General features: G+C 34.8%; 1 protein-coding gene across 1 annotated transcript in view; it reads right to left on the minus strand.

Moving 5' to 3' along the window:
* Positions 1-13,496, minus strand: part of LOC149799365 (uncharacterized) — a 72,624-nt gene that overhangs the window by 45,931 nt on the left and 13,197 nt on the right. The window contains exons 6-7 of the mRNA XM_089958690.1: positions 10,500-11,864; positions 2,504-2,597 (exon numbers count right to left, since the gene is read on the minus strand). Of these exons, the coding sequence (XP_089814816.1) occupies positions 2,504-2,597; positions 10,500-11,864 (1,459 nt within the window). The remainder of the gene's footprint in view (positions 1-2,503; positions 2,598-10,499; positions 11,865-13,496) is intronic.

The raw sequence follows: 13,496 nt of genomic DNA on the forward strand, positions 1-13,496 counted from the left end.
ATGAGGCAGTGGCTGTTCTCTACCAGATGGGAAACAGTGACATGTTTGACAACAGTCATTGATTATCTGCCATATGTAAGTGCAATAGGTTTTTATGTCTGTTAAGTAAACAATACAGTTTCTTTTTTCATATCTGTTAGTGAACGCAGTTCATATCTGCTGTGTGAGAAGAATCATTTCCTGCCTGTTAGTGACCAGAACAATTCCTTAATTTCACAACAATGTAATACCATAATCTCACATCTGTTATACAAAAAGCGTGATTTCACAAATTCTTTCCCTTATTTCAAATCTGTTATGTCAACAATCTTTTGCAAGTTATGTGTACAGGATAATAAATAGTAATGAATAATAATAATAATAATAATAATAATAATAATAATAATAATAATAATAATAATAGTAATGAATAATAATAATAATAATAATAATAATAATAGTAATGAATAATAATAATAATAATAATAATAATAATAATAATAATAGTAATGAATAATAATAATAATAATAATAATAATAGTAATGAATAATAATAATAATAATAATAATAATAGTAATGAATAATAATAATAATAATAATAATAATAATAGTAATGAATAATAATAATAATAATAATAATAATAATAATAGTAATGAATAATAATAATAATAATAATAATAATAATAATAATAATAATAGTAATATAAGGACATGTAAGTACAGCAGTAATATTTTTCCATATTACATTTTTTTGTTAAGCTTCAGAAAATGTAAATGACTGAATATCTGATAGGTGTTTCTGAAAAAGTACGATTCTGTACCAGATTTTATTTTTGCAAATAAAATCAATCATTTCTTTCTATGGCCAGTCCTTGTATCTTTACTTAGTAATTTTTGTGACAAATATGTAATCTTAACATCAATCCCACTGTTGACATCCCCACTGTCTCTGCCTTTTGTGTTGTCACATTTTTTCCCAGATAAGTGAGACATATGCAATGCTTTTCGCGGAAAAAAATAATAAACTGGAAAGGAATGAATAATCATGTAAAACAACACTATTCCACTGTAATAGATTTTGGGCAAAACATTTTTTCTTTGCATCCCTCATTATCTCATGTAACAAGTGTTTTGTATATATGCCTGTCCCATGTTTAATAAGTCCTACAGTTCACTTTGGAGATCACTAACCAAGGGGTGGATAACTGAAATTTGTGAAACTATTCCTCTTCTTTCAGTCACTGTGACCTTCCCCTTTGATCCTGAAATCAACATGGTTCTTCCTTTTCCAAAGGGAAAGCCATTAAAAAATTTTGGTCCAAGACTGTGATTTAGAACTAATGTTCTTTGTTCAGAACATTTAAGCTTTTAACCCTTTGAGCTTTTAACCCCAAAATTGACAGATGTCTTCCTTAATCAAAGTGCAAACTATTCAAAAAGTTAGATCCAGGAATTGATGTAAAACTAGTGTTATTTCAGTCACAGTGACCCTGACCTTTGGATCTCAAAATCAATATAGTTCTTTTCACTCCAAGTGCAAGTCATTCATTAAATTTGATAAATGTAGAAGGTATTGTTGTTGTTGTTGTAGAGTTTAATGCCATTTTTTAGCACAAGTTAGGCTATACATGGCAGCCAGTATAAATGGTGGAGGAAGAACCCAGGAAAACCCCGGAAAGAACCACCAACCCACCAGAAGCAGCTGTCAAGCTTTCTCACATACCCAAAAGGGCCAAACCTGAGACTTAAACCCATGCAGGCAGAGGTGAGATGGCAATGATCTGTAATGGTGAGCACTTTAGACCAATCGGCCATTCGGGCCCCCGGTAGAAAGGTGGAGAAAACTTAAGTTATTGTGCAGAAATCAATTGTCTTCTTTCAGCCACAGCGACCCAGACCTTTGACCTTCTGTCTCTGAAACTGATAGACTTCTTACTAAGTAAAACTTCAAGCCATCCACAAACTTTGGTATAGCCATATGTGATGGAAAACAAAAATTATTGTCTTCTTTCATTCATAGTAACCACGACCAATGACTGCTAAACTGAAATGTTTCATACTTACTGAAATACACGCCATCCACAAAGTTTGGTAAATGAAGTTGATGGACAACTCAAATTACTGTATGGAAAAGAAATTGGTAGCACACAGATGAAGATATGGATTGACAACATAACATAAATTTAAAGCCTTATTGGAGGTGCATATGTATACGTAGTAAGAGCATATGAGAATCAGAAATGCAAAAGCTAAGCTGGTACTTGGTAAAATTGTTCGTTCCAACAAATTTCATTCAGCAATCTAATACACAATTGTATTTAAAACTAATATTCAAAGAGACTCTTAAAAGAAACCTTAATTTCAAATCTGATGAGATCTGGTCCAAAAAATTTGATCTACAGCATGAAGAAATTCAGCCAATCAGATTGCTGCAAACCATTTATGAACCTGAAGGAAGGTTAAATTAAACAGCAATTAAGTTTTCACGCATGGTGTATTTTAATTTAAATTCAGGTACTTACACAGTTGTTTCTCCATGGCATGCGGGATGGGTACTGAGAGGTACATGAATGGTTCAAAGGTCACAGATACATTATTGCACTCAGAGCAAACCACCTGCAATTCCAAACAGCATGATTAAAGAATGTGACAATGACAGTATTATTTTTTAACCCATGTAATACATAGTTTAAGAAGAGGCTCAAGTGGCCTATGATTGCTCACCTGACTGACATCTGCCTAATGCATGAGTTGTTGTCAATAGAATCACTGAAAAAATATATATAAATAGTAATATATAAATATCAACATAAATCTGAAATATTAATCACTGGTATAAATAGGATAGTTTCTCTCAATTTGATCCAAGTGTGTTAAGCAGTTGTGTTTTTTGGGAAGAAGTTTGTTTAAACGGTTTTCTTATTTTTTAGTAATTGCAATCATACTTTATGGCAGTGTGGCATCTATATGGTTTATTTCTATGATGTGGCTTTTAAGAAGAAATATATATATTTGTTTTTTTTACTGAGTTTCAGTAATGGTGGCCAAATTTAATGACAGACTGGCACTATTTATATAATTTTCAAGACACTTATGTCTCAGGATACTTTTTGTAAAGTTTGGTGAAATTCTGTTCAACAGTTATCCAAAAATTACATTTAATTATGTTTATATTGTTAGTAAAGGAGACAATATCTGTTGGCAGAATGACATCATTTTTTAAATTGTGAAAGCCAGAATGATTTTTGTCAAATTCAGTCAAATTCTGAAGCTGGTTTTTCCTTTCTTTAGAAATGGTAGCCATATTTGTTAGCAGATTAGCATCAGCTTTAAAAACTGAAAGCGAACAATGTGAGAAACCAAAATAAGCTCATTTCTTTTTTTTTAAATGCTCAGTGTTAAAACCATATCTGGTATTCTTAAACAGTAAAAAAAAATTCAACATAAAAATGGCGCCATTTTCAATAAGTACTAATTAAGCATCATAAAAAGTAATTTTGTGTGTGGATGAAACCCCTATGTCATTATGATTTTTTGTTAAGGAGGAATAGAGATGCCTGCCATGGTGACCATACAAAACATCAGATTGGCATGGCACCATTTTCATTTGGGATCAACAATGCATTGTAGTTAGGAGGTGTAACAATAACAAGGTTCTCCAGATGTCCTCTTGCCACCAGTTTCATTAAGATTGAGCTAGACCTTGGGATGAATATGTGTGTGTGTGTGTGTGTGTGTGTGTGTGTGTGTGTGTGTGTGTGTGTGCATATGTCTGTGTGTGTGTGTGTGTGTGTCTGTGTGAATATGTGTGTCAAGTTTCAAGACAATGCAACAAATAGTTTGAAAGGAATAGCAATAACAAACTTGTGCTAATGGACAGACAGATGGATGGATGACAACAAACATTATATCAAGCCATAAGCTTGAATGGTCTATGGTGAACAGCACCAATATACCAGCTGAGATAACTGCTATGGTGAATAGCACCAAGATACCAGCTGAGATAACTGCTATGGTGAATAGCACCAAAATACCAGCTGAGATAACTGCTATGGCAAATAGCACCAAAATACCAGCTGAGATAACTGCTATGGTGAATAACACCAAAATACCAGCAGAGATAACTGCTATGGTGAATAGCACAAAATACCAGCTGAGATAACTGCTATGGTGAATAGCACCAAAATACCAGCTGAGATAACTGTAACGGTAAATAGCACCAAAATACCAGCTGAGATAACTGCTACTCTTGTCTATGCTACACAACAGAATTTTCACAAAACAATGAACACTGAAAAATATAAGTACTGACAGTAACAAGTCTCCAACAGCATGATTACAGGTGTATTATGTCACAATACTATACTTCCAATATTATGCAAACAGGTGTTTTATGTCAAAGTACTGTCTCCATTAACATTATTACAGGTGTTTAATGTCACAACAATGCCTACAATAGCATGTAGGCAGGTGTTTTAAATCACAACAATGCCTCCAATAGCATGTAGACAGGTGTTTTATGTCACAGTACTATGAATCCATTAACAATATTACAGGTGTTTTATGTCAAAACAATGCTTCCGATAGCATGTAAACGTGTTTTATGTCACAACAATGTCTCCAACAGCATGTAGATAGGTGTTTTATGTCACAGTGCTATGTCTCCATTAATATTATTACAGGTGTTTTATGTCACAACAATGCCTACGATAGCATGCAAACAGGTGTTTTATGTCACAACAATGCCTTCAATAGCATGTAGACAGGTGTTTTATGTCACAGTGCTATGTCTCCATTAATATTATTACAGGTGTTTTATGTCACAACAATGCCTCCAATAGCATGTAGACAGGTGTTTTATGTCACAGTGCTATGTCTCCATTAATATTATTACAGGTGTTTTATGTCACAACAATGCCTCCAATAGCATGTAGACAGGTGTTTTATGTCACAGTGCTATGTCTCCATTAATATTATTACAGGTGTTTTATGTCACAACAATGCCTTCAACAGCATTTAAACTGGTGTATTATATCACAGTAGTATGTCTCCAATAGCATGTAAACATGTTATATATCACAACAATGCCACCAATAGCAGGAAAAAATTATTATTTGTATTATGTCAAAACAATGCCTCCAATAGCATTTAAACTGGTGTGTTATGTCACAGCAATAAGCACCTAACAGCATGTAAACGTGTGTTTGTGTGTGTGTGTAATTTGGATTTTTAACATAGCTTTAACCATTTTTCAGTATATTGCTACGATGTCTGCAGTGTGGCAGTTTATAGTGATGTCTAGCCCTGGTACATCATGCCGCAAACATGTAGCACAATGTCCCACCCAGTCACATTATCCTGACACCAGGCCGACCAGTCCTAACACTAACCTCTTAATGCTGAGCACCAACAGAGGCAGCTGTTAGTACCAATTATGTAAGTCTTTGGTATGATTCAGCCAGGAATCGAAACCCACGACCTTCCGCATCTGCATGTAAAAATGTGTTTAATGTCATAGAACAATGCCCCCAACTGTATGTAAACAGGTTTTTATGTCACAACAATGCCTCCAACAGCAGGTAAATAGGTGTTTTATGTTAAAACAATGCCTCCAACAGCATGTAAACAGGTGTTTTATGCCACAACAATGCCTCCAATTGCATTTGAACTGGTGTGTTGTCACAACAATGCATCCAGTAGCAGTAAACAGGCGTAAAATGTCACAGCACTATGCCTCCAATAGAATGTAAACAGGTGTGCAACATTACAGCCATATGCCTCCAAAATAACAGCATGCAAACGGGTGTATAATGTCACAATAATATGCTTCTAATATAACATGCAAACAGGTGTAATACGTCAGTAATATGCATCCAACACAATGCATTATGTCACAATAATATGCATCCAATATACAGTAACAGCATTTGAACAGGTGTATTATGTCACAGTAATATGCTCCCAATAGCATGTAAATGTAAGTATAACATCATCAAAATATACCTCCATTATAACATACATACAATCAGGTTTTGTCACAGTAATATACCTCCAATAAAATCACATGTAAATGGGTGTATTATGTCACAGTAACATACCTCCAATAAAATTACATGTAAACAAGATTTATTATGTCACAGTAATATACCTCCAATAAAATCACATGTAAACAGGTGTATTATGTCACAGTAATATACCTCCAATAAGATCACATGTAGACAGGTGTATTATGTCACAGTAATATACCTCCAATAAAATCACATGTAAATAGGTGTATTATGTCACAGTAATATACCTCCAATAAAATCACATGTAAATAGGTGTATTATGTCAGTAATATGCAGCCAATAAAATCACATTTTAAACAAGATTTATTATGTCAGAGTAACATGCCTCCAACAGCATGTAAACAAGTGTATTGTCACAATAATATGCTTCCAATACAGCTGCATGTAAGCAGATGTAGTTCATCACAGAAATATGCCAATACAACAGCATGTAAACAGGTTATTATGTCACAATAATATGCCACCAATATAACCACATGTAAATATGTGTATTACATCACAGAAATTTGCCTCCAATATAACCACATGTAAACAGGTGTATTACATCACATAAATATGATTCCAATATAACAGCATGTAAACAGGTATATTATGTCACAGTAATATACCTCCAATATAACCACATGTAAACAGATGTATTACGTAACTTCCTACTTTTTACTTGAAATTAAGTGGAACTACATGTGTTTACTTGAAATTGAGTGGATCTAATTGTGTTTACCTGAAATTAAGTGGATCTATTTGTGTTTACTTGAAATTACGTAGATGTATTTGTTGTTTCTACTGCAACCATGCAAGGAATCTGATGCAGTTTTGTCTCCAAAATAAATATCACACATAACTGCTTTTAGGTCAGGTCAAACTGCAAACAATACAGACCATAACATGCTGTTGCATAATACGATGGCAGCTCAGGTCTATATTTTTTATAGCTGGATCTGACTTATAAGTGGGAACATAGGTAGGTAATTGGGGGGGGGGGATATAAAGGTATAAATATTTGAGATTTTCTGAATATATGAGCAGTAGTAATCAAGATAACATATATAAATTGCTCCTTTCTTTGTTCCATAGTAACCTTACTTATCACCTTTAATCACCAAATCTACAGGTATCTCGTGTTTGTTACCTAAAAAGCAACAAATCCGTGTTTCAGTGAACATACAATTAACAGAACTCAAGTTATTTTGCATAACCCATTTTTATTTGTTGAATATCATGACAGTGTTCTTAGGCCTGACCCTGTTACCTCCAAATCAATAGGTTTCGATATATTTTCAGAAAAAGGAACCTCAAAAGTTTATATGTGGCATGCTAAGTAAAATTATGAGTAAATAAAAAGCTGATGGATGGATAGAGGAATTAAATGCACTATTCATATCACTACCACAGGCAGGCATTTAGAAGACAAGAGTCCATTGATAGAACTGATGCTGTACTATCCAAAAAGAAGTTCCAGGAATTCGAGATAAGATCATTTTGTTCTTTTTATGTTCTTTTTAGTTACTGAGTGCTGAAACCATCACTGGTAGTTTCTTGATATGAGATTTTCAAATTAGCCAGTATGGCAGCCATATCGGATTAAAGATTGCCACTATATTTATTTACAAAAATCTCAAAAACCATTTGATGACTTTTGGTGTAAACTTCATGTTGATATGGCCATCAATACAGTTGAATAAGTGACAAGATTTTCAATATGTTCATTGTGGCAGCCATTTTTTGATCATATCAATACTGTCTTTATTCAGGACCAACTAGATATTATTATAATTAGTCTTCTGGTGAAGACCCCATGCTGATAGTGATTTCCATTCAGGACCAACTAGATATTATTATAATTAGTCTTCTGGTGAAGACCCCATGCTGATAGTGATTTCCATTCACGACCAACTAGATATTATTATAATTAGTCTTCTGGCGAAGACCACATGTTGAGAGTGATTTCCATTCAGGACCAACTAGATATTATTATAATTAGTCTTCTGGCGAAGACCACATGCTGATAGTGATTTCCATTCAGGACCAACTAGATATTATTATAATTAGTCTTCTGGCGAAGACCACATGCTGAGAGTGATTTCCATTCAGGACCAACTAGATATTATTATAATTAGTCTTCTGGTGAATACCCCATGCTGATAGTGATTTCCATTCAGGACCAACTAGGTATTATTATAATTAGTCTTCTGGTGAAGACCCCATGCTGATAGTGATTTCCATTCAGGACCAACTAGATATTATTATAATTAGTCCTCTGGTAAAGACCCCCTGCTGATAGTGATTTCCATTCAAGACCAACTAGATATTATTATAATTAGTCTTCTGGTGAAGACCACATGCTGATAGGGATTTCCATTCAGGACCAACTAGATATTATTATAATTAGTCCTCTGGTAAAGACCCCCTGCTGGTAGTTATTTCCATTCAAGACCAACTAGATATTATTATAATTAGTCTTCTGGTGAATACCCCATGCTGATAGTGATTTCCATTCAGGACCAACTAGATATTATTATAATTAGTCTTCTGGTGAAGACCCCATGCTGATAGTGATTTCCATTCAGGACCAACTAGATATTATTATAATTAGTCCTCTGGTAAAGACCCCCTGCTGATAGTTATTTCCATTCAAGACCAACTAGATATTATTATAATTAGTCTTCTGGTGAAGACCACATGCTGATAGGGATTTCCATTCAGGACCAACTAGATATTATTATAATTAGTCCTCTGGTAAAGACCCCCTGCTGGTAGTTATTTCCATTCAAGACCAACTAGATATTATTATAATTAGTCTTGTGGTGAAGACCACGTGCTTTTTGGGGATTTCCATGCAGGTTCAAATCCTATCATCAAATCTGCCCAGGATAGCTACAGTGGAGTACACTTGGGTACGACACTTTATTCGAATTTCCTCAGCACTAAATAATGTGTTGCTGTGCTGTAAAACAACCAATCTGATTAAAATCAAATCTCCACAGTCCTACATGGAGACCTGATGGACATCAATAAGATGTCACATTCTGTTAAGCTTTAATATCATCAATTAAATCACTAATTATAAATCTCTCTAACATGAATCTGTAATGTTTTATCTGATAGGATACTAAATCTATGTGGACTGGGAATTCTGATGCTGACCAAAACATGAACGTTTATCAGAGTCCATCAGATCTCCATGTAGGAGTTTTTCCCAGGCTGACAGCTGATGTAAATTGGAACCTTTTACTATAGTATAGCTATGAGCTATTGTTCCTAAATACATGATAAATACCAGAAGTGAATTTGACATCTTGGAGAAAAAAAAGCATTCCCAACAGTTACTGTTGCACCTACATGTCCTTAATTTCTGACCTTTACACCTAATTATCCCCTAAGGTTTTACATGTATGGAAGCAAAAAATGAAAAGTATAATGAAAATCACAAGTTGCAGTGAAAGATGAAAAAAAAAGTTGATTTTGAGCATTTGATAGATGACACTGTGACTAATGTCTTGCCGATGCAAATGCTGACACTGGCTGCAATGTCTTGCCTATGAAAAAGTGCCACTGGCTCCAATGTCTTGCCTATGAAAAGTGCCACTGGCTCCAATGTCTTGCTTATGAAAAAGTGACTATGACTGCAATGTCTTGCCTATGCAAAAAGTGACTATGACTGCAATGTCTTGCCTATGCAAAAAGTGACTGTGACTGCAATGTCTTGCCTATGCAAAAAGTGACTGTGACTGCAATGTCTTGTCTATGCAAGAAGTGACTGTGGCTGCAATGTCTTGCCTATGCAAAAAGTGACTGTGACTGCAATGTCTTGCCTATGCAAAAAGTGGCTGCAACTGCAATGTCTTGCCTATGCAAAAAGTGACTGTGACTGCAATGTCTTGCCTGATGTAAAATTTGACACTGTGACTGCAATGTCTTGTCTGATGCAATTTGTGACTGTGACTGCAATGTCTTGTCCAATGCGAAATTTGACATGTGACTGCAATGACTTGCCTAATACAAAATCTGACACTGAATGCAATGTAGTGCCTGATGCAAAATTTAATGTTACTGCAATGTCTTGTCTAATGTAAAATTGGACACTGTGACTGCAATGTCTTGACTAAAGCTATCATTGACAGTGAGACTGCAATGTCTTGCCTGATGCAAAAATCAGACAATGACTGCAATGTCTTGTTTAATGCAAAATCAGACACTGCAATGTCTTGTCCAATACAAAATGTGACACCGTGATTGCAATGTCTTGAATAAAGCTATCGTTAACTGTGACTGCAATGTCTTGACTAATACAAAATCAGACACTGACTGCAATGTCTTGTCCAATATAAAATCTGACACTCTGACTGCAATGTTTTGTCTAATGCAAAAACCTGACACTGAATACAATATCTTGATTACTACAAAATTTGTTGTAAATAAGACATAAATAGAAGATAGAAAATATAAATACCGTTGACTTAAATTGCCCTTGGAATGTTTCAACAATGATGCTGTCATTTTTACTGAGGTATTCATGCCAGGCCCTCATGGAAGCTTCATACTCCAAGTTACTGTATTGTTCTAACTGTGTAGATGATGTTGGGCCAATAAGCTCACTGGCTGAACTTTCATTGTCTGAAATTTCCACTTCTATATCCTGGTCTTCTGTTGTATCGCTCTCACTTTCCACCTCATTCATGATGGGAGAGGTCCGTCTCTCCAAAAACATTGCTTTGTTTTTGTTTATTTTGCTCAATTCCTGCATCTGAAGATTTTTCTCTGTACCTTCAAATTTCATTCTCTTGACATTGTTAAAACCAAAGCCATCATCTACTGGAGAATCATCTAAATAATTAGCTGCCCCTGAACTGTAGCGGCTCTTTTTCTCCGCTCGTAAATTTGTATCTTTAAGGTGTCCATGACGATTTTCAAATTCATCATCTTTCTTCTCATCAAAAGAACTTAACACATTATTCAATATTTCAAGATCATCATTCTGAGAACGATGTGTGTTATTCTGTTTGGCAAATTTTTCCGAGTCTTTTGTCACTACCTCATGCATGTACTCAGTCACCAAGACATTGGTATTCAAAGTTTTTGTCTCCTTGGAATACAAGTCCTCCAGGGAGGGTAAACTAGTTGTATGGATCACATTATTGAGCACAAAGTTTTCTGCACTTGTGCACATCAACTGAGAATCAGTCTCAGAAACTATTTCAACATCTGTACCAACACATGTATCTAACAGTCGATGACTAGATGATGATGCATTTTCATCGATGTCAACATCTACACTATGACCAATTAATTTTTGACATGCCATGCCATGGACTTTACTGGTTATAGAAATATGCACTTTTGCTTCCAAAGAAACTGATGTTGATGAGACGGTGTCACATGACACATCTGACTTAACTTCATGAGATCCTGTTACATCATGGGATTGAGAAATGACTGGACTAGCCTGAAGTTTTAAGTTTTTTATCACAGAACATTGCTCTGAATCTGAGCTGTGGCCTGATATATTTGACTGGTTACTCTCCTCTGAGATCAAATGTTGCTGGAGAGTTAACATAGGTGAATCATTCCGGCTTGCTTGTTCAGCTTCATTGTTCAATTTTGCCTGGTCTACAGATGTGATGTGGGGTGAGGTTGGCCCTTTGTGGGTCACAGTCTGAGCTTGTGTAGACTGATTGTTCATTCTAGACTGGTCCTCCATTGTGAATATTTCTTGCACTTGATCCCTCGGAACATCCCTGCTGAAAGGAAGGGTTGTCTTGTTCATTTGCTCATGAAGAGAGTCCAAAAGAAGTGCCAGAAATTCCTGACAGTCATGCTGAGGAAAAAAAATCAGAGAAAATTAGATAAATTTCTTCATGTTATCATTTAATTGTTAGGGTTTTACTTTGTATGCCTCTGAGCATGGATAAGTACAATAACTAAAATAAAGCTAATTTATTTTAATATAATTACATGTGTTTCATAAACATTTCAAGAGTCATGTACGATGAAAGATCAAAAGTTAAAAATGCTTAAATTCTTTAAATGTTAAATAATAGAAAAGATGAAAGAAAACAAGGGTAAAATCCTTAAAATATAGGGTTAAAATTTTATTTAAGCTACGTTCGTTTTAAAAAATCCAAGATTCTGATAAGTGGCGTTACTTTGTGTGTAAGTACAAATGGTATTAACCTCATTCATATAAATGAAATTTTAGATACGTTACGAGATGCCATAGTAGGGTATTATTTGTCTGAACTACACTTACTGTGAAGAAATCATAACTTTCTTTTTAGACCAGCCATGATCATGACCTCACCATTCAAGCCCAAAAATAGATTTTATTTTTTCTTTTAGTATTGCCCTAAGTGTAAGCTATGTACAAAGTTTGTTAACTCATTCGGCCTTGGAGGTTTTTCTCGTTTTTGCCTGAAATGCGAGTAGAAAAGACATTTTGTGGGCCATTTCTGAATACATCATAATACATCTACTTTCAACAGATTTTCCATTAGACTAATACCTAGTTGTATTTGAAACATCGTTTTCCATTGGTTATATTGCTTGCGCATGAGCAGAAGGGTAAAAGTTGGAGTTTTTAAAAAATTTTATTTTGCTTAATGGACCCATCATTTTCGTATGGAGAAAACTCTTTATTCCAAATGCCCACCGTATCCTAGTTTTTGCAAAGGTTCACTTGTCTGTGCAGTTCAGACCAGTCTGCCTTAGATCTGAGGCCAAAAGATCTAAAATTCAGACACAAAAAATCGGATTCTGACCACAAGCGAATTTTGGGTGGAAAAATAAATGGGTCCAAAAAATTAGGTTTTTTCCTCTGTATTTTGTAGTGCAACTAGAACGTCCATATTATTTGGTATCATTGTAGAGCTATATCTGTCTGCTTTTTTGTAATACCACCCACTTTGGTGTATCTTAAATGACCTTAAAGTTGCAGACCTCAGATGTAGGGTACAGTGTCATCACGCCTATAGGCGGGATAGCGGCTGAATGAGTTAACGAAGTTTTTGGAAATTTCTTATAAATTGTCAAAGAATGGCTATTTTTGTAATTTATGAGCAAAACTGATGCACAAATGATGAAATAGATAAGTAATATTCAGATTTGGTGATGTCACCAAAATTCACCCATTAACTCATTTGGTCCTGGAGGTTTTTGTCATTTTCGCCTGAAATGTGAGTAGGAAAGACATTTTGGGGGCTATTTCTGAAGACATCGTAATACATCAACTTTCAACAGATTTTCCACTACACTAATGCCTATTTGTATTAGAAACATCGTTTTCCATTGGTTATTTTGCTTGCGCATGAGCAGAAGGGTAAAAGTTGGAGTTATTTTTTTATTTTTTTTTTTTGCTGAGCTCATTTTGCCTCAATTCCGCCCATAGGCATGACGAGGCTGTACCCTATTTCCGACTTCTGCAGCATCCAGGTCATTTAAAATACACCAATGA

The sequence above is a fragment of the Sinohyriopsis cumingii genome, chromosome 5, assembly GCF_028554795.1.
Source record: "Sinohyriopsis cumingii isolate HCF-2022 chromosome 5, ASM2855479v2, whole genome shotgun sequence".
Classification (NCBI taxonomy): Eukaryota; Metazoa; Mollusca; class Bivalvia; order Unionida; family Unionidae; genus Sinohyriopsis; species Sinohyriopsis cumingii.